Consider the following 23259-nt stretch of genomic DNA (forward strand, 5'->3'; position numbering starts at 1 on the left):
GAAGAACTGCTTAAAATTTTTTTTATTTAGGCATACAAGTTACCGAGTGGTCTGTCTAATGTATTATCAACATGGCAATTTTAACTTCAAATTATCTCGAAAACTAATCGTTACAAAAATTTTCTTTTAACAGAGTTGTGAAGGTATTCGAAAGACCTTTAAAACAAGGTGCCACTCGACCTACTTTCCCCATCTAAATAAAAGTCGTCGGACGCACCTCTCTGAGGGGGTGCGTACTACAAAAAATCTGATTAGTCTGAAAGGTGTCCCCCTTCAATTAGAAATCGACGTGTCCGAGCTTTTTTGAAAATCTTACTTTTTATATTCAAAAACGGCTCTGTTAGGTTTTCGTTGTTACACACTGTATATAGAAGAAAATGTAAATGGCGAAATGTATGATCACATGCTAGAAAGATCTATCGAACCTCGCATAGTTCATGAATTAGAGAATCACAGAGACATACACGGCAATTTATCTTTGAAAGAAAATGTATTACATTTTCAACAGAATGGGGAACCTTATTATTTTGTAGTTCCAGTTATTCAATGGTTAGATAATAATTATGCTGATCAATGTATTGGAAGAAGAGATTCTACTGAATGGCCTCTCACATCCCTGGACCTATCTCCTCTAGATTTTTTCCTCTGGGCCACTTACTTAAAATAGGTTGTTTTAAAGACGACGCAATCTGATTCAATAAAGCCACTGAAGGAAAGAATAATCCAAGAATGCTGAGCTATTTTCAGAGAAACATTTGCCAATGTTTCGGAATGACTTTCGGAAATGAAAATTGCGAAAGTTATAAACAATTTAGTGAAAAATAAAAAATGGGTCCAGTTTTTTGGAAATATCTCAAAAACTAATTGGAATTTTCAAAATCGAAAAAAAAAAATTCGAAAAGAGGAAGAAATTTCCTATCGAAAAGTCCTGACTACCGGAACTGTAGGACCAATATTTATAATTTTCCCGGAGCTCTGAAATAGAGCTCTAAATCGGGTGTTTAGCCGCGTGTAGGCCGTGCGTGTTTAGGTTAATTTTACAAAAAAAAAATTATAGCATATAAAATATATAAATTGAGGAATGAAAAAATTCAGTCATATACTCAAAAGATAAATTAACAGTAATCTGTCGGTAAAAAATTTTTAATGCAATTATTAGATTTATTATGCTATTGTTAATTAACAATTTTTTATCACTCGATTATCATTATTGCAAGTGTGATATTTTTCAAACTAAAAGTGTGGAATTTTTTTCCTTCCATAGAGTTATGATTATAACGGTTAGGAATTGATTTACTTCCAAAATATTGAAAAATTATTATTTTTCAGTTATTTATTAACCATTTACTGCATTTTTGAATTAAAAAGTTTATTAAATAATCGAAGAACAATTTTTTTTTGATTATTATTATTAGTATATTTTTTTTTCAAATCAGAAGCTACATAAAAATATTTTTTTTATTTCATCACTTATTGTTTAAAACTTTGTTATAAATTCGATAAAAAATGGAGTGAATAAAAAAATGCATGGTTTTTTTCATTCATCAATTGCAACTGGAACAAAAATGAAATGAAAACATTCATTTGTTTATAACAAATTGTTTATTCAATACACAATGGAGAATTTTAAAAATTGAATTGTTTTTGTTCCGAATTAAAAACAAGATGAATAATTATTTTAAAAAATTGGTTTCTTAATATTATTAATTGGTGGTAAAAAAATTGTTACTCAACAAATGCGTTTTTTTCCATTGTAAAAATTTCTTCAAGAGACTATTGAAAAAAATCATGATTTTTATCAAAAATTAAGATCCAAAAAAAAATCAATCATGTTATAAACAATGCATTTGTTTATAATAAATTTTTAAACAATGAGTGATAAAAATTTTAAAGAAATATGTTCATCTAACTTCTGATTTGTTGATGATCGAGCGATAGAAAATTGTTAATTAACAATAGCGTAATAAATCGAATAACTGCAATAAACATTTTTTACCGACAGATTATTGTTCATTTATCATTTGAGTATATGCCTGAATTCTTTCATTCCTTAATTTATATATTTTAAATGCTGAAATTTTTTTTAGTAAAAATGGCCCAAACAGGCACGGCTCACGCGCGGCCAGACAGCCGATTTCGAGCTCATTTTCAGGGCTTCGGGAAAATTATATATATTGGTCCTATAGTTCCGGGAGTTGAAACTTTTTTATAGGAAATTTCTTCCTATTTTCGAATTTTCGATTTTGAAAATCTCAATTAGTTTTAGAAATATTTTCAAAAAATTAAATCCATTCTTTATTATTCTCTAAATTGTTTATAACTTTTGCTATTTTCATTTTCGGAAGTCGTCCGTTTTCAAAAACTTTCTAGACGCTATTCCGAATCGAATGACACCTCAACCATAATTTTCGGAGACTGCTGAAGAAAGTTCGGAAAAAAGCACTTCTTGATCAGATTAGTCAAGTTCAAACATAGCTTAACAATCTTTCAACAGCTACAGATTGGGGATGAGAAAAAACAGAGACTCTGTTTTTGCCCATGAAAACACCATAATCATTGGCAGGTTTAGAATTACTGAAACTAGTTCATTGTAGTTGCATAGTAGGTATCTAACTGCAGTAAAACTTAAAGCAGTAGAAAAACAGTGATGAGTGCATCCGATGTTGTTGGGATGATGACAATTTCAACTTCGAGTACGGCATGATTGTTGATCAACAAAATACTAACCATCCAGTATATCGAAAACTGATTCAGGCATTCTACGTATCAAACTCAGATATTAACTCTGACGGTTAAGAATGCGTTAATAATAAATTGTTTTGGTAATAAATGATAAAATTAATTATGAAAAATGTTTCTGTCAATTTGTAGAGAAATGTCAATTATGATTTTCAAAATAGAAAACATTCTCCGAATAATCATTTGAACATTCGAGATATATAAAAAAACGTTCATAAACAATTAAAAATCGTATTTTTTTCTGAATATCATATTATGAAGATAAACATTTTTTGAATTCCCATACGGTCATACACAATTTATAAACAAATTGCGCTAAAACAGTTTGTTCAACTTACCGAATGTCTTTATTTGATACAGAAACAGGATATAATGATAAATATATAGAAAAATTAAAACAATATGTTATGTTACTAAAAAAAATCATAATGAACAAAATATAATGTTTTTGAACTTTTATAATGTGATCTTGTGGAGCACATTGATAAAAAGAGATTCACGTTCATTACAAGACCAAACACGACTATGATACGATATTTCATCATGGAATCCTAGTGCCTATCTTCCGGCTCCATCATCAGATCAGCTCCAGAGTACCTACCATATTGTCATCAAAATCACATAAAACTGCCAATTTTCATAACGCTACGATCTTTAAAAGATGGTTAAATTAGTTTTCTTAGATTTGACTACATAGTTACATACATACATACAGGTCGACCTAATAAAAGCGTATTAAAAACGAAAAACTCTAGAAAAAATTAAAAAATATTTAGGTCAGTCCTTAAAGAAATATTGAAAAATGCATGACTCGAAAAATCGTATACCATACACGGAAATGAATCTTGACAGGTCTTGATGCCTTCTAGATGGCTATCCTGTGTAGTGTGTATCAGCCAAATGGAATAAATATGACACTGAGTAAATATGACTGTGCTCAACAAAACACTCAGGCACGTCCAATTTTCAACAACCAAATTTTTCAATGCTCAATAACTCAGTTAACGGGAACAACAACTCGACCACGAACTCGGGCTTTGCAACCGTTACCACATCGCCTCTGATAATGTATACCGCAGTAGTAGACGAAACGTCAGGCATAAAAACCTGCAAACCACGCAAACGCTGAAAACAGATTTTACACTGTCATCTACGGCCGTGAATATTTACATTCTTTGGTAATTCATATTATTTATCCTATCGTCTGTCATTTTGGCGTCTTCAACTAGTTTGAATACTTTGAATTCTTGCTGTTTTCTAATGGAAATATACAATGAACTTTTTGTAATTAAAGTTGAACTTTCAATAATCACACCATGCATGTGTCGGTTTCACTTCTCCTATCATTATATTCGGCTCGCTTAAATATCATACAGTGTTAAAATGGAAATATGCCAACCAAGACAAAAATTATCGAATGATATTGAAAATTTCGTTATGGAATAAACTTTTCATGATCAGTCAATATCACTTGGTACCTATGTAAAAATGAAATACATACCGGCTACCTGAAATCCATACGCAATTTGTCGTTGGCACAACGCTTGTTGAAAAACAGATGTGAAGAAATTAAAACCCACTTGCTGCCTACATTTAATGCGGTAAATATTGGCAACGTTGTAAGGATTCCCAATAATCTATTTCATGTATGAAAATATACTTATTGGACTCCCTATTATCAATCAGATGTCTGATGATGGTGTATACTGAGGAGTTCTTATGAATGTTTGACGGACGGACGCTCTACTATCGAATCAATAGTGAACTCAATTTTTTTATGGTGGTAAAAATGTCATGCCAGCCTACAGAAATCAGTTTTCTAGTACTTACCATGAAATATATTCGGTAAATTCTTCAAATTATGATGGACGCCCTATCAGCGCATTCAATGTATGGATGCCATATTGATATCGGGATGTATATATATATATATATATATATATATATATATATATATATATATATATATATATATACATATATATATATATATATACATATATATACATACATATAATGGGTTATTTTTGAGTGGGTATTTTAGTTAAATCTCTGTGGGCTATAGAAACACTATTTTCTGCTATTCAAGCTTTCGGAAATTTAAAAATAACCTATTGGTATATAAGCCAGTCGAATAAATTTGACCTTTTAATATATACATAAGGATTATTTTCACAACGTTTCGGCAAAGTCTCATTTGCCATCTTCTGGTGATGTCTGGTTTTTTCAACCAGACTGATTAGTTCGAACTCTGTGTCTCAATTTATAGGGATGGATGTTTCCCTTTACCTGCGTTGCTGCCACTACCTGTGTTTGCTCGACTACCTGTTTTGGTCTTATTACCTGTGCTGCCTCTCCTGCCTCTGTTATTGTACCTGTATTGTCATGTGCCGAGTTTTGCTTCTGGGGTTGAGTGGTCTGATTGATTGTGCGAAGCGATAAAACGGATCTTCCTGTTGATGGTAATCTTTGCGCATCATCCCTCTTGTTCATATTATTAGGTCGTTTTTCAATTTCGATAGCCTCTCTGATTGTTCGCGAGTAAAAGTTTTCATTGCTTGCTAGTATTTTTGTGTTATCGAAATTGATGTTATGTCCTGTCTGCAGTACGTGTTGGAAGAGAGAAGACGTGGTGACTTTTCCCTTCACTGCTAGTTTGTGTTCATCTTTGCGTATGTTGATTCATCTGTTGGTCTGGCCGGAGTCAATGTTGTTTCCTGCTTTCGGCAAACAAGTGTAGCCCATCTTTACACTTGGCTGCACCGCGCTGATGAGGCCAATAGCCAGAAACACGTGTCCGCGGTTTGCCCCCCTTTTTGGAGTGTTATGTCCGCTATTTGTTACATTATATATATATATATATATATATATATATATATATATATATATATATATATATATATATATATATATATATATATAGATATATATATATATACAAAACTTAGGAACTATCTTTGGGTGATAAGCAGAACGGAAGTGTACTCTTATAACACAAGTTATTCAAATATTTCGATAAATTTTATTATCAAATTATAACTTACTGGTGAAAGCCATGTGGCTGCAGACCACAGAGAGAGATAAAAAACAATTGACACTGACAGCATACTTCCACAAGCATACTTCGGGGTGGGAGTAGGAATAATGATTAATATTCCGGAGAGGTGCATTATGACATGCTAAAGGTTGCCCCTTTCCTCTCATGCAGACCTACGACTTTGTAGGTACGTATGGCAGATACCCAACGGAAAAACAACAACTCACCCAGTTAATGCCGGGCAGAGAGTTAAAGTAAAACCATCAAGCACCTGTGCAACGTCTTCGACTTGGAAGATTCATAGCAAGTTATTTCCCACTATGAAAAGCAGAAATTAATTTACTTTGGTCGAACCGACCAACTGATAGACCGGTTTCGGGGTGATTGCCCCATCATCAGTACTGGGCAAGGTCTCTTCAGAACGGTGTGAACCGTTTGAGAATCACGGCCAAACAAATATAATTCCAGCTAGTCATAGAATCTCTCTGCAGTTGATTCAGTGGGATGTCTACTGCGCCACCTGCACCCTGAAGTATGCTTGTGGAGTTGTTTCCTGGCTCTGTCTGCAGATTTGAAGTCATGACCATCTAAGTGAAGTTTTATTTTTTTACTCATTTTTTTAATGGCGACTATGAAAAAAAATTTCTAAAACGATAAATAGACAGCATCCTGTATACGACGGTTTATTATAAAAGCCTGTTTTCGGCAATCAAGTGTTGCCCAATTGTACTTGGTTACACATCTCTGATGAGGCCAATAGCCAGAAACACATATCCGTGTTTGCCATCATTTTTTATTGATGCAACTATTTTTCCTTTATTTTCAGTATTTTAATATTAACACTTGTTCAGAAAAAGGATTTGAAGCTCAACTTTCAATTATTATATGCGAGCGCTTTCGATGGCGGGCTGTGCTATCAAGTTCATGGCCCAAAAGACAACAGATAAATTAGAAAAAAGAATTAAACAAAGAATGCAGAACAAGGATCAAACTATTCCAACAGATAAAACAACACAACGATGAACTGCATTCACATACATAGGTCACCAAACCAAAAAATAAACAAACATCTTCAAATACTTGAACATCATCATCACTTACAAGCCGAACACGAAAATAACACAAAAAATATACAGCTATGAAAAACAAGAAGACAAAAACCTTAACGAAGTGTACAAACTCTATATCGGCCAAACCTAGAAAAAACTGATCCAAAGGTATGACGAGCACAAAAAAGCATACACAAACATGACATATAAATGAAACCTCGCAACATACGCCATACAAAACAAGCATAACTTTTCCCCACCAGAAAACATCAAACTCATAAAACAAGTCAATAAAGGAAACCGTATGGACATCTGGGGAAACCTAAACATCCATAAATTCAAAAGTCATAATTCAATTATCGAGGAACAAATACAAATCAATACACAGCAAGACCTAACATTCAATATACTACACAATACAATACACATTCCTAGAAATAATGAACCTAGAGAAACACCAACACAAAAGATATTACCTGATTTAACCCAAGTACAGGCAAATTTAAAGAGACATCCGGATGAAAGGAGAGGACAAATACCTGCACTAATGCGTTCTAACCGTTTAAAAGAACAAACAAGCAGATAAAACGTTCAGTTAGAGTAGAACCATGAAGATTATAGTACAGCCTGCTATCGAAAGCGCTCGCATATAATATTTAGAAGTTATATATACAGTGTCATCCCCAGAGTATGCACCATATGGGAAACTCATTTATTAAGGGTTTTTTGGCAAAAAGTTATTGTTGATAAGAGTTTGTGTATCCCCTAAAACTAAACATGCACCAACAAAATACAGTACAACACACGTAATATACGAGGAGCCTTCAAATATTTGATTTTGTGACAAGAGTAAAGTACTCTTATTTTGAAAAATCTCAAAATGTTATTGAGAAAAGTTGTTCGGCATCAAAAAATACATCTAGATTTGAAGTCATGACCATCTAAGTGAAGTTTTTTTTTGCCCATTTTTTTAATGGCGACTATGAAAAGAAAATTCTAAAACGATAAATAGACAACATCCTGTATACGACGGTTTATTTTAAAAGCCTGTTTTCGGCAATCAAGTGTTACCCAATTGTACTTGGTTACACAGCGCTGATGAGGCCAATAGCCAGAAACACATATCCGCGTTTGCCATGAATTTTGATTGATGGAACTAGTTTTCCTTTATTTTCAGTATTTCAATATTAACACTTGTTCACAAAAAGGATTTGAAGCTTTAATAACTTTAATTATTATATGCATGCGTTTTCGATGGCAGGCTGTGCTATCATCTTCATGGTCCAAAAGACAATAAATTAATTAGAAAAATAAAATCAAACAAAGAATACAGAACAAGGATCAAACTACTCCAACAGATAAAACAACACAACGATGAACTGCATTCACATACATAGGTTACGAAACCAAAAAATAAACAAACATCTTCAAATACTTGAACATCATCATCACTTACAAGCCGAACACGAAAATAACACAAAAATATATATATATATATTCCAGAAACAAGCACAAGAGTAATTGCTGAAGCTGTCAATTCTACTCAGTCCACAGTTTGGAGAATTATCCATGACAAACAGTTTTACTCATACCATATTCAAAAGGTACAAGCTCTTTTGCCACGAGACTTTACCCAACGCATTACTATGTGTCAATGGTTTTTGAGAAAATTGGCTGGAAATCCTCAATATTTAAGATATGTACTTTTCACGGACGAGGCATACTTCTCCCGAAATGCTATCATAAACTTTCATAACAACCATGTTTGGGTTCTCGAAAATCCGCACGCAGTTAGTGAAAGGCATTATCAGTATCAATTTTCGGTAAATGTATGGGCGGCAATAATTGATAATTACTTGATAGGTCCTTTCTTTCTTCCGCTCCGACTGAATGGCGCAACTTACAGACACTTTTTAGAAAATGAATTGCCGGGACTACTTCAGAATGTACCATTAGAAATTCGTATCCGCAAGTGGTTTATGCATGATGGGGCTCCGGCCCATTTTACCGTTGTAGCCAGGGAATTCCTTAACACAGTCTATCCAAATTGATGGATCGGTAGGGGTGCAGAAGAACCTAACCAGGCGTGGGCACCAAGGTCCCCAGATCTAAACCCGATAGATTTTTATTTTTGGGGACATTTGAAGTCACTAGTTTATAAGACTCCAGTAGTGAACGAGGAAGATCTAAGAAACCGAATAGTAGACGCCTGTGAAACAATAAGAAACACACCAATAATTATTGAGCGGGTACGAGATTCAATGACTAGACGACTGACTGCCTGTATCTTCGCTGAAGGTGGACACTTCCAACAATTTATTTGAATACAATTTAGTTTCGTTTATTTTAGTTTATTCTACATATTCAAAATTTCCTGAAATAAAATGTTGACATTTCTTGCAAATTTTATTAAAACAAATACTGATTATGCACCCTTGATACAAAAACAACTATTTTGCTTAAAGATGTCATAAAGGAACGTACCCAACAGTAATGACCTCTTCAAACGAGTAAAACGTCAAATTCATTTCCAAAGCATTCTTGTGAAAAAAGCATATATATATATATATATATATATATATATATATATATATATATATATATATCTATATATATATATATATATATCTATATATATATATATATATGTGTATATATATATATATATATATATATATATATATATAAGTAGGTGATTCCTCACAATATTCTAATATGAATTGTCCAAATAAATAAATGTCCGGAAACGCTTCGTTTCCAAGATACAGGATGTTGAAGTTTTATTTTTATTTTCGTTTTTTTCAAATAACTTTTGAAATACTGAACTTAATTAAACGAAACTTGGTAATATGAGGTTTTTGAGGTGTCGAATTCGAACCTGATGTTCTTATTGCTCTTACTCGTAGGGGGCGCCACCTAAATTAGAAAACAGAATCAAACAAAAAATACAGAACAAGGATCAAACTACTCCAACAGGTAAAACAATACAATGATGGACAGCATTTACGTACCTAGGACACCAAAGCAAAAAACTTACAAACATTTTCAAACCCCTGAATATCAACATCACATATAAGCCAAACACGAAATTAACACAAATAAATAATAAACAGCTATGAAAAAGAAGAAGACAAAAATAAATTAATGGATGTAGTCGTTACTACGTGGTAGGAGATCATAATGAAGAGAGAAATGAAAATTTCTATGTTTTTTACCACTTTTAATTGTAACTAATGTTACTGCAGTTTCGTCCTATATGGAATTCCCATTTCTCAATATGGAAATTTATTGTATTAGTTTGAGAATGTCCATATAGGACGAAACTGCAGTAACGTTAGTTACAATTAAAAGTGGTAAAAAACATAGAAATTGTCATTTCTCTTTTCAAGAAGATAAAAACCTAAACGGGGTGTACAGCATTCAATGCTCGGACTGCAAGAAATTCTATATCAGCCAAACCAAGAAAAAACTGATCCAAAGGTACGACGAGCACAAAAAGGCATACATAAACCCAATAATATATAAATCAAACCTCGCAACATACTTCATATAAAACAAAAATAATATCCCCCCGCCAGAGAACATAAAACTCATAAAACAAGTCAATAAGGGAAACACTATGGACATCTGGGAAAACTTAAACATCCATAAATTCAACAGTCATTATTCACTTATCGAGGATCAAATACAAATCAAAATATAACAAGACCTAACATTTAATATATTACACAAAACAATACACACTCCTAGAAACAGTAAACCTAGAGAAGATCCAACACAAAAAATATTACCTGGTGTAACCCAAATACAGGCAAATTTACCTTAAGTACCTGAAGTACCTGCATTGAGGCGTTCGGACCGCATAAAAGGGCAAACAAGAGGTTGACACGTTCAGTTTGAGTAGAGCCTTGATGATGGCAGTACGGCCAGATGTCGAAAGCGCTCGCATATAATTCAATAGAAGTTGTAAAGCTTCAAGTCCTTTTTGTAACTTATATTAATATTAAAATACTGAAAATAAAGGAAAATTAGTTGCATGATTCAAAATATATATGCAAATTATACAAAATTTAAAAAAATACAATTATATCACAGAACATAGTTTCATTAGGGAGTGGAAAATATGTTGGTTACAGAATTCCCAAAATATAATACCATATCTCAAATGAATATTAATCAACAAATATTAGACAATTTTCACAGTGGATACATTTATTGTGTTTGCACTTAAGAATGGTGCAATTTTCTGCTCATAGATATTGAATACTGATCAAATTCCAATCTGTTACTTATGAATAAACCTAAGAATTTAAAAAATTCTTGGCCATTTTATTTTCAAATCAGTGACTGACAGATTTTTAAGTTAATACATTTGTTTTTGAATTATCTAGAAGTCCCAAAAATGGTCAATAATACTTCAGTTTCAATCCCTGATGATACTATTATATCAAAATTATGGTATACTCATTAAATATTATCACCAGGCAAACATTATCCATTAGAAGATGGTGTGGTAGAATTATCTGATCCTTGCAAATTGGAAGAACAACCTCCTAATCCTGAAGTGAAGCAAGAAATTGACAACATTATCCGTGCTGCAGCAGAAGAACATGAAAAGTCTTTACTTGATGAATCTGGAAAATGTGACCAAAAGCCAATATCCTTTCCCCAGCTAGTTTCCTCACCACAGCCAATCTTGCCTTCACAAATCCCTTCAGCTCCTAAAACAAATCTAAAAACATATAGAAAGCCCAAAGAAAAACCAAAATTATTAACAAGTAATATAGAAACTATAAAAACATCCAAAGGTATTATAACAGTTTTGGCTTCAAATCCATTGATGAGTAAACCGAAAATGGAGCCTATTAGACCAGTTTCTCTAACTGCTCCACTTTCTTCTAACAAATATGAGAATGCTTTTCTAAAATTTCTGAACAAAAGGGAAGAAAAACCAGTTGAAATAAATTTCTCAAATAAATCTACAAAACTGGTTGATAAGTTATCTCATAGTAAAGTAGCACCTAATGTATCTGATACATTATCATCACTACCAAGAGATATAAGAGTAGTAACAAATTCTGCATTATTAACTAACAATACAAGTACAGACAAAGTTCTCTTACCTGAAAACACAACAAATGGTGATGCTCCTGGACAGTTGCCAATAACTGCTTCGGTAGGAAGTAACATTGTGGAAACAAGTTTGAATATTAATAAAGATGCCTTTATAAAGCCATTCACACCACATGTTACAGGGGCATCTTCAGAAATAGTTAGTGTTGTAACTATAGATAACTCTTCGCTGGATGCAGTACTACCTAATTTAAGTCAACTAGGTAGCTCAACAGCTGCCAGTTCAATACCTATTCTCGGTTTAGGGCAACCTCTACATTTTAAAGATACATCTGGAGCTATTGGATCTAGTGATTCAAAAATAAAAAGTGTCATTGTACAACAAATGCCAGAGCTAACTGTTCCAGAACTGCGAGAACCTTTCATGATGCATGAACAAATGCCTGAACTCAACCCAGCATCACCTGTTATTGCCCAAACTAGTAATGGCACTAGTAAAATGGATTCAAATAATGTTCCCGGATTGTTGAACGTGTTTTCGGTGAGCATGGAGAAAACACCTGTAGGTGCATTACAAGAAGTAGAGCAACCAATTCTAGACCCCTCCCCACCCAAAAAGTACAAACCTAATCTTATTTGGAGCAACCATAAGTACTATACAATTAACCAGTGCGCTGAAACGATATACAGTAATCGAGATAGATTTTATCCTATGAGCCACGCACCTATATCTTTAGATAATGAGAACAAAAAGGTTATCGTTGAACATCTCCCAGTTGAAAGGACTAGTAGAATATCCTCTTTGGAGTGTGGCAATTTGAAAGAGCTCAATACAGTGGCAGAAAACAAGTTGAAAAGTGAAGTTAAAGATGGTAACGGTGAACCCATTAGTGATACTAGCTCACCTAGTTCTTTTGATTCCTCTACATCATCTGATTCTTCTTCTACTAACAGCGATGCCGACTCTGATGCAAACAATGAGCCCATTGAAAGTGAATCTTCGTATTATAGTCCAAATGTAAAAGACAGTGAATTCTCTTACTCATCCTCTGATGATGATATTCGAATGAAGAAACGTCGTAAACATATGATTGTGTCAGAGTCTAAGTTTGAAAGACATTTTCAAAAAACTGCAAAATGTTTAGACAATAATAAGAAAAATGCATATGTAACAGAAGAAGGCATGAAGGAAAATATCAAAGCCGAAATGAAGAGGAAAAGAAATCCAGAGGAGCAAAAACCACACAGTAAAAAAGTCATACCATTCGTCAAGAAACTACCTGCAAAGAAAAATAATTTGAAAGACTCCAAACTGTCCAGGAAATATGATAAAAAACCTGTTTCGAAACAAGGTCGCATTATCAAACGCAGACCCTCTTTATCCAAAATGATCCTGGGTGTTAGGAGAAGAGGCCGACCAAAAAAAGATGACCAACATAAATTTTCCCTTATCAAAAGTATGCTGAATGACTACAGAAGACTTTTTGACTTTACTCCCTCTGAGGGGCCTCACACAACAGATCCCAATGCACCCTTAAGCAAATATTTGTCATATAAAAAAGCAAGTTTGACTCCGTTGGAGTGCTATGTCGAAACAAAAAATGTTTTTGACAACTTCAGCAAAGATATTCAGGAGTATTTATTGTCCGGTTTAACCTTATTCAATGTAAATTCAATTCCTATAGCCCAAACTAATTCTACTTCCTTTACTAACATCAAGGTCATGGATAAGAACAAATTGGAATCAACAAAAGAAAGTAGCAATATCAATCAAGGGGTAAGTAAATTACTCAAACTTTAATAAGCATGACTCATTGTATTTCATATCTTGAATCAAGTGTAAGTAATAACATATATTTATCCATTAATCAAGTTTGATACACTCAGTATATATGTGGTATTGATTGCTTTATGTGTACATGTATGACACATTTTCACATATATCTCCAAATTGAGCTAATAAAATTGAAAGGAATTTAAGATTGTCGTCGAATTAGGTTCCACAAACTAATTCACCAGAAAAACCATCATCAATAATCATAAATTCTTTATCTAGCCTTGAACCACAGTAAAATAAAACAACCAATAAGTCATCTCTTACTAATTTACAAAGTTCTCGAAGTGCGAGGGCGATTTCGTTCTTTTACCATAGGCGTGCGCTCACATAAAAACGAAATTTAAGGACATTATAGAAGATTTTGTAAGTTACTTATTCCGTACGGCGATATCACCGGCTCTTCAACAACCATCAATCGACTAAGAGAGGAATCATCAAAACTCTACTAGACCGTGCTTTCGGGCTCTGTAAAACAAAAGAAGCTCTCGAAAAAGAACTAGGCATCATCAGAAATGACCTTCAACTAAATGGTTACTCCAAAGTGATGATGGAACAGGCTTCAGCTAGAAGACAGCAAAAGCTCCATAAGGAAGAGAAGACGCCACAACCAGTACTTGTACTTCCCTACACCAGAGGAATGTCGTAAAGGATAAGGATTGGGTCCAAGTATAACATCAGAACCTGCTTCAGATCTGGGAACACTATCCATAGCAGCCTCACAAAAACCAGGCCACCGAACGCGGTCTGCGATTCAAAGAATTGCATTTACCGGATACCCTGCGAGTGCGGAGAATCATACATCGGTGAAACTAAGAGGCCATTGAAAGTTCGCATTGCCAAACATAAGAATTACACACAGCGAGGAGAAACCAGCAAATCAGGAAAAGCAGAGCACGTTTGAACTCGTCAATATAACATCAAGTGGGCTCAAGGTGAAATTATCCACAAGGAAGAACACTGGTTTAGGAGAAAATTCAAAGAAGCCGCATGTATGTTGTCCAACAACGCATTTAGCCAAGCTAGCGTAGTGATACACAACATATGGAAACCTCTAATTAAGCGGAACACGACCAACTCCAGGAAGCTGACCAAACTGTCGGCTTCCTCTAAAACCGATGAAGCGGATAATCTCTTTTTACTTAATTTTTTATTTTTACAGATTCTTTTAGGTATTTCAAATCAATTTATATCATATCCGACAATAGAAGTCCACACTAATGAAATGCACCAAGAAACATTGTCAACTACTTTCAAACAAAAGGACGTTTAAATTTTGTTGTCTTGCTAATATTTACAAACGAGTTGACAATGTTATTTTCGATGGCAAGTAATTCGAAATTTATTTGAAACAGCGCTTCTAGTAAAGATATATAGTTAACAAAATTTTCATGCGGCATATTTGAATTACCAAATGTATCTAAATTAGTATTTTCATAAGCTCTTAAAAAGCAATATAAAGAAGAATCATTGAGGTTGATATAAGCCTTGGAATAGGACTTACACATATCATAGCTGTGAATTTGTAAACATTTTTTATCAGGCATCCGCAAAAATACCAAACAAAATTTTTCTATGATAAATTATTTTTTTGATAATCTTTATCTATGAGAGGGAGAGATGTATCGATGGCCGTCTCCAATGGCAGTTCAAAAGAGGTCTGAGAAATGAGGGAAACATGATCTTTAAATAGATTTATTGCTTTTAACAAAATACTGCTCTAGCCATTTGCACAATTTTTAGAACCAGAATTAGATAGTCTCACACAAAACCATTTTTCATATTGATTGTCTATTTAGCACAAAAAAATCTAATTGCATTCAGTTCGTCAGAATGTAATTATGATATACAACACATAAAAAAATACAAAACACATTCAACTTGGGGTAATCATACCTAAAAGTTGAAAAAAATGCAATAGCATAAAGTCAGTACTTAAATTGATACAAGTTATTCAACATATGACGCTTTAAACTTATTTTAAAGGTATAGAGAGAGGTTGCATCTTGAATAGAAACAGGTAATTCATTCAAAGCATTTAGACTTAAAACAATGGAATTGTGTGAAGAGCTTTTCAACAATTGTGGCACATGAAAATAATTTCTGTTTCTTGTTATAGATTAATTTACAAACACAATATGGAGGTGCTAGACCCATCTCAATTTTATAAATAAAAACTAATGTCAAAAATAGAGAGTATTTGGAAACAGACATCCAGCTCAGCACTACTAGCATATGTTGAATATATCTAGATTTGAAGTTATGACCATCTAAGTGAAGTTTTATTTTTTTCCCATTTTTTAAAGGGGACTGAAAAAAAATTGCTAAAACGATAAATAGACAGCATCCTGTATACGACGGTTTATTTTAAAAGCCTGTAATATTACAAATTACGCAACTATGGTGTTAACCAGAATCAATTTTTTTGAAGAGTAAAATAGTCTTCGAAGTTTTTGGTGCAAAGTTACTTTTATTTTTTGTTAACACCGAAAATTACTCAAAATTATACAGTATTGTAACAAGAACCTAATATTCAATGATAGCAAGTCAGAAAACATCAAAATAAAATAGGTATTTTGGAACAAGCTCATTGATTTTCTGGAGATTTTCTTGTCCAAAATGAGTTTTAAGTTGGCTTTGAAACCAAACGTATGTTTGTCATTAAGTACATGACATATTTGCTAAATATTCATTACGTAGTTACTGTTATTGCTTATTTTGTTAACGTTTGATAATAAGTACTTTTTTATTTATGAAATTATAAAACAACCATTAAAATAAAAACATCAATAAAAATCAATTGGCGCTGCGAGGCGACTTCATTGATTCCAGTGGCGCATTTGCTTTTTCAGCTGCAGGAAAACTCGGAAAAACCTACAGCACCACATCATCTGAAGATCTTGATCTGCCAATGTCCTCTCTCTCATAAAACAAAATGTAGGGTGTCTCCAGAGGCTCTAATAGATTCAATAATAAGTACTATTTAAATAATATCAAGATGCGTACAAAAGAAGAAAAAGATGAAATTATATTGTTGTGTGGGGAAAATACTACAAGCATACAAGTTACAGACATTTTTAATGCCAGGCATCCTAATCGCAATGTAAATCACACTACAGTTACCCGTATTTTAAATAAATTCAAAGAAACGGGCAGTATTAATAACAATTTCAAAAAACCTCACACATCTGCAAAAGTATCTAAACTAAAGAAGAGGAAGTGTGTTTAAGTGTTATCAAAAATGGTAAGACATCAATTAAACAAATATCAACATCTCTCGATGTACCTATTACCGTACAAAAAATTTTAAGAAGAAATAAATTCAAAATTTTCAAACCAAAATTTATAAATACCCTAGAAGAAAGGGATTCTATTCCAAGATTTGAATTTTCCGCATGGTATCAGGGAGAATACAAAGATAACGCACGGTTCCCAATAAATATTTTATGGACTGATGAAGCAATATTTACAACTATTGGAACAGTAAGGTCACAGAATTGTAGATGGTGGGCTTTAGAAAACCCTCATTTCAGTATAGGTAAATGTCTTATGTGGACAATGGATTATCGGGAAAAATATTGATGTTATTAGATCCCATATCTGAGATAAAAACAATAACATTAACATCTCTTTAAATTTTGTAATTGTGTCAAAAATTAGTTTCTTTGAATTTTCACCGTCAAAGTGGTTGATACTTTTGCCGGCTTCATTTTTTTTGTTACCAATATCTTCGAAACCAATGAAATAACCGGAATGACTGTTAAATAAATTGGCTTTTATATTAATTTTATCAATATATAAAACGCAGAATTTATCTTGAGGACATAGAGCGACTTTTAATTTTAGCATTTTAAAAACCATGTCATTTTACAAGCCACACGATATATTTAGTCCGCTTAATAATTTTCTTGAAGTTTGTGGCGCTGGCAAACAAAACAGTTTCATTAAAACATTTTTATATACCTTAGGCCCAGAAAAGTATATTGATAAACAACAACAGCAAATGAATTAAACCCAATATCAATTTCACACTGTTTATTATAACTAATCCGATGCCCGCGGACCTTCGAATCCTTCGATACTACAGCACTGAACGCGTTGGATGAGAATCTCATTTAAGGGCGGTCGAAGGTTCCCGGCAACTCGGGCGGACCATGTGGTAAGAGAGACTACTGGTTGTTTTATTTTACTGTGCTTACATTTTCTACTATGAATAGAATGACTGATATTCAAAGTTATTGCTCGAACCGCCCGTCTAGCCTCTCAGTAGGAGAATCATAATACAAGTACAATCTCAATATTGTCACTAATAGGTAAAAATAATTAGTGGTGAGTTTGTGCAGTGGTAGTGCGCCGAATTTATGATCAAGAGATCGCGAATTCGATCCCAAATTCGACCAGATATTTTTATCGAGAAAATTCAACTAGTTGAATTTGGGATGATTCTGCAACGTTACATGGCTGACGGACTGGGACACCTAAGAAAAAAAAAGTAAAAATAATTCTATTTACCGTCAATAGTTAAAACACAAGACTCAAATACAATAACAATGTGAACACAAATAAATTTCCATAATTCAGTTTTTCAGAAGTTTTTTGCTGACAGTAATTCATTTAGGTGGATTTGAGGAAAATGTTTAATTAAGGTTATTGTAATCATTCAATATCTTGAAAAATAATGTATTCAATGAATTTGTATTGTGTTTGAACTAGATGGAAATTATTCGCAGTTTTTATGGGGTGGGTGTGGATATGAGACAAGGGAACAAAATTCAATTGTTTTTTTGTTATGTGGAATTTTTCATAACTGTTATTTACTAATTCCAGGTCGCGGATTTCAAATCTACCCTCCCTGTTTTTTTCTCCAAAAGTTACAGTTTTTGAGTTACAGTTATTCACCATATTTGTGTACTAGTAACACTTAACTGTCATAAAACCGAGTAATTCTTTTACAAATTCATTTTTGTTACAATGTCTACATCGAGAAATATTGTTTACTAATTCGAGGTCGCCGATTTCAAATCTACCTTCCTTATTTTTTCGAAAAGTTCTAGTTTTTGAGTTACAGCTATTGACCATATTTGTGTACTGGTAACACTTAACTTTTATGAAACCGAGTGATTCTTTTACAAATTAATTTTTGTTACGATGTCTACATCGAGAAATATCTGTAAAAACGATCCCAACTATTTCTGTAACATCTGAGGTGAATATATATTGAAAAATTGCAGACTGTGTGTCGGAGTTCGTAAAGCACATGTATCTTGATTACTTTGGATTTCCTATGGACACCCAGGACAAATACTGTGTGCCTACTCCTAATATGGTTATCTATTACTCGACTGGTTATCTATTACTCGACCAATCCTATACTCTGGATCAGCACAGAAAGAGAGATTTACTAACATTACTTTCTTGAGATGATGACTTTGTTAATTGTTCAGATATTCCGGGTTTATTAAAAGCAATAGAAATAGATAAATATTATCCGCATGAATGGCGCTTATTTATTGAATCCTCTAAATATAGCCTGAAATGTGTGCTCATGCATAACGGCAATAAGCTGGGTTTCTGTTATGGGGAAAATCAAATACCACAAATGCAAGTGGCTGATATGTGTAGACTCTTTGGAATGAAACTGACGCGAAACTGAAATGTTCGAAACCAAGTGTCAATAAGCGAATCTCACCACTGAAATTGACCAGAAAAGAACAAGTTGTTCTCACACGTCTGCGAATCGGCCATACAAAAGTGACACACCTTTACTTGCTCCTAGGAGAACAACAACCTCTATGTACTACATGCCAAACAGTACTAACAGTACCACATATACTTGTATAATGCCCAGAATATAAGGAAACCAGGAGACAACATAATATAACTGGGGCAATGAAAGAAATTCTATGTGATGATAGACGAACGTTGAGCAACCTGATGGCATTTTTGAAAGCTGCAAATATAATAGATGGAATTTGAAAAACAAACAAAAAGTCCGCGGCTAATAACCTAGCAGTTGATGCCGCAAAAAAAAGTTTTTGAAATAAAGCATCCATTGCCCTTTTATCTTTTAGTTTTTCTGTACTTGTCTAATATACTGTTAACAAATACCAGTAAACCTTAATTTTTTCCCATTTCAATCTCATTCATTATCATTATTGTTGGAATATGAACTGAATTGCAGCTTATAGTCATCCTGTATAGTTTTATGTGGTTGCTAAATGTTGCTATTGCAAACTTTAGTTTGTCAATTATTTTTAATTCAAAATTTGACTGTCACGTATATATTTGTATTCCTTAAGTTTATTAAAGTTCTACTTCAACTTCGCTATTTCACTACGATCCACAGTTTCAAGTATAATCTACAACAGGTTATGGGCCCAGAAACACATTAGTGAAATATCGGTAAATTGAGTTGAAGTAAGAAATAAACTTGTTCATTGGGTGACATCTTGGACCTGTTTGTCACTGAGTTGCGGATTACATAGTTTTTTCGAACACTGTAGAAGATGGAGATTCCGAAAGTGTTGATCGAGAAATTGGAAGGGCAATCCAATTGGCTTGATTGGAAATTTCAAATCAAAATCCAGCTGCACGCACACAATGCATGGGATGCTGTTTTGGGCACAGTTGAATCTCCAGTCAAACCAGCAGAGATAGCAGATAAGGATGTAACAGAAACATACAAATGTTTGATGCAGTCTGCAAACAGAATTGAATACACAGCCCAAAATCTCATTGTTTCTAGTCTGAGTTCACAAGTCAGGCAGCTGATAAACATATGTAATAGTTCAAAGGAGATGTGGGATAAGCTTTAAAGTATCTTTGAGCAAAGAACGGAACAAAGACAAGACAGACTATTCAACAAGTTCTTTGGAATCAGAGAAAAGGATCCCCTAGAAAGCATAGCTAAACACATGGCATAACTCGAAAAGTTTTGGATAGAACTTCAAGACGAAACTTGGAAAGAGGACAAAGTGAAGTTGCTGGAGTCGTTATTCATCAATAGAGTACTAAATACTTTGCCTCAAGATTATTTTGAATTCCTTAATGCATGGGAGTCTGTCCCTAAGGAGCAAAGAACCATTCAGTTACTTCGTGAAAAATTATGCACCGTGGAAATGCGACTTCAAGAACGAGAAGAAACTAACGATACTTACACTAAAACAGAATTAGTAGTATCGAAGAGAGTTCAAGATCGATCCCCACCAATAACATTAACCCTGCACAAGAAAGATAACGCGAAGAAGAAGTTTACTCCAAAATGTTATCGATGTGATCATAGAAGACATTTAAAGAAAGACTGTACCAAAGATATCAAAACGAATGTTACTTCAGTACAAGGTTCAGCATTCATTTCACAACCTTTTCAGTTAGATCTACATCCAAAGGTTAGTTGGATTGCAGATTCATATGACCATGCACCGAAATTGGTTTTCCACTTTCGAAAACTTCCCAGTTTCCCAGTCAGTTATTATTGTTATTGGTCAGAGTATGCAGGCTCTCGGAAAAGGAAATATAAATGTTCAAATGTTCATCGATGGAAAATGGATAAGAAATTATCGTCAAGATGTGTGGTACGTTCCTGATGTAGGGAGGAATCTGTTTTTAATACCTTCTGTAGTTGATAAAGGTATGACGTCAACAATCAACAAACATATTTGCAACATTTCGAAAATTGGGAAGGTTGTAGCCACTGGAACTCGTAAAAACGGTTTTTATGTGATGCATATTCGAGTAGTTGTTCCTGAAAATACTGCAGAAGTTCAGTTAGCCGCCAGCGATAACTTGCAGATTTGGCACGAACGTCTCTGTCATCAAAATAAGAGACATGTTCAGGATTTTCTGAAAAGAAGAGGAGTCGAGGTTGAAGCTGATGCAGAATTTTGTGATGCTTCTATGTATGGTAAAACATCATCGACTACCTTTTGGTCAGAGGATGAATAGAACCAGTAAACATGGAGAACTTATCCATGCTGATGTTTGTGGACCAATGAATATAAAATCGATTGGTGTGCACGATTTTTCGTCGTTTTCAAGGATGATTTCAGTAAATTTCGCTATGTTTATTTCCTCAAAGAGAAGTCTGAGGTGAAAGATAAACTGGAAGAATTTCTGTCAAACGCAAAAATAACTGGACATTCAGTACAAGAATTATTAACTGATGGTGGTAAAGAATTCGATAACACGGATAACACAGTATGGTATACATCATCGAATCACCATGCCTTACACACCTGAACAGAATGGGGCTGCAGAACGAGAAAACCGAACTCTCGTTGAAGCTGCACGAACCATGTTACATGCGAAAAATCTTCCTGAATACCTTTGGGCAGAAGCGGTTAATACTGTTGCATACGTTTTAAATAGAACTGGTCCCACATTGACAGAAGGTATGACACCTATGATGATTTGGACAGGAAAACAAGCTCCTGTGGATCATTTGAAAATTTTCGGGACAGAAAGTTTTGTTCATGTTCCGAAACAGAAACGTTCCAAATGGGAAAGGAAGAGTGAGAAAGGTTATCTGGTTGGATATATCGAAGACAAAGATGGATATCGAATATGGTTACCTGACAGAAATGACGTTGTTCGAAGTCGTGATGTTATTTTCAAAAAGGAAATAACTGTCAAAGAAAGCACTGTCATATTTGAAGACACTGTTGCAAGTATAAGTTCCGAAAAGCAATCAGTATCAATTGATGAAGGTCTTGCTGTGGGTAAAATGAAATCAGAAATAAGCGTTAGTCTGCCAGTTGATCGTCCTGTTCTCTGAGATAGATCTAAATTGCAAAAACCTGAAAGATACGATGCTTTTGCTATGCTTGCTGTAGAAGAACCCAATACTATTGACGAGGCCTTCTCATCTAATGAATCTGAGATGTGGAGAAGAGCAATGGGCGAAGAAATGAAGTCGCTGGTGGAAAATGACACCTGGATATTAGTGAAAAAGCCTATTGGAAGAAAAATCATTAGTTATAAAGCTGATACACGTTCTCTCCAAGCTTACAGTGATTCCAATTATGCAGGTGATTTATCTTCTCGTAAGTCAACTTCTGGATTTGTCTGCAAGTTGAATCAAGGTGCACTAACATGGTTTAGTTAAAAACAACGGTCAGTTTCATTATCAACGATGGAGGTACAGTACATTGCAGCCAGTGAAGCCGCTAAAGAAATTATGTGGTTGAATTGTCTTCTTGATGAAATTCATACATGTGTGAAGACCATCCCAATATTATGGATTGGAGACGCTAGTGCTGTAAAGTTGGTTCACAATCCATAATTTCATAAAAGATCCAAGCACATAGACGTTCGATACCATTTTATTAGAGAAAAAGTACAAGAAGGTTTATTTCAAGTACGACATATAGCAGGCGAGGATCAGATAGCGGATATTCTCACCAAACCACTGAGCAGAACTCGTTTTGAGAAGCTGAGAGATCTACTAGGTGTTACTAAGAGACCACTGCACTTCAGTTCAAGGGGCAGTGTTGGAATATGAACTGAATTGCAGCTTATAGTCATCCTGT

At 33.9% G+C, this 23259-nt stretch overlaps 1 protein-coding gene across 3 annotated transcripts in view; it reads left to right on the forward strand.

Moving 5' to 3' along the window:
* The window catches only part of LOC111506467 (uncharacterized), a 99422-nt gene that overhangs the window by 39653 nt on the left and 36510 nt on the right, over positions 1 to 23259 (forward strand). For all 3 annotated transcript variants that reach the window (XM_023161533.2, XM_023161532.2, XM_023161531.2), the window contains exon 11: positions 11310 to 13675. In XM_023161533.2, coding sequence (XP_023017301.2) covers positions 11310 to 13675 — 2366 coding nt within the window. The remainder of the gene's footprint in view (positions 1 to 11309; positions 13676 to 23259) is intronic.

The sequence above is a fragment of the Leptinotarsa decemlineata genome, unplaced genomic scaffold, assembly GCF_025532065.1.
Source record: "Leptinotarsa decemlineata unplaced genomic scaffold, Ldec_3_MD MMD2_P_RNA_scaffold_9, whole genome shotgun sequence".
Taxonomy (NCBI): domain Eukaryota; kingdom Metazoa; phylum Arthropoda; class Insecta; order Coleoptera; family Chrysomelidae; genus Leptinotarsa; species Leptinotarsa decemlineata.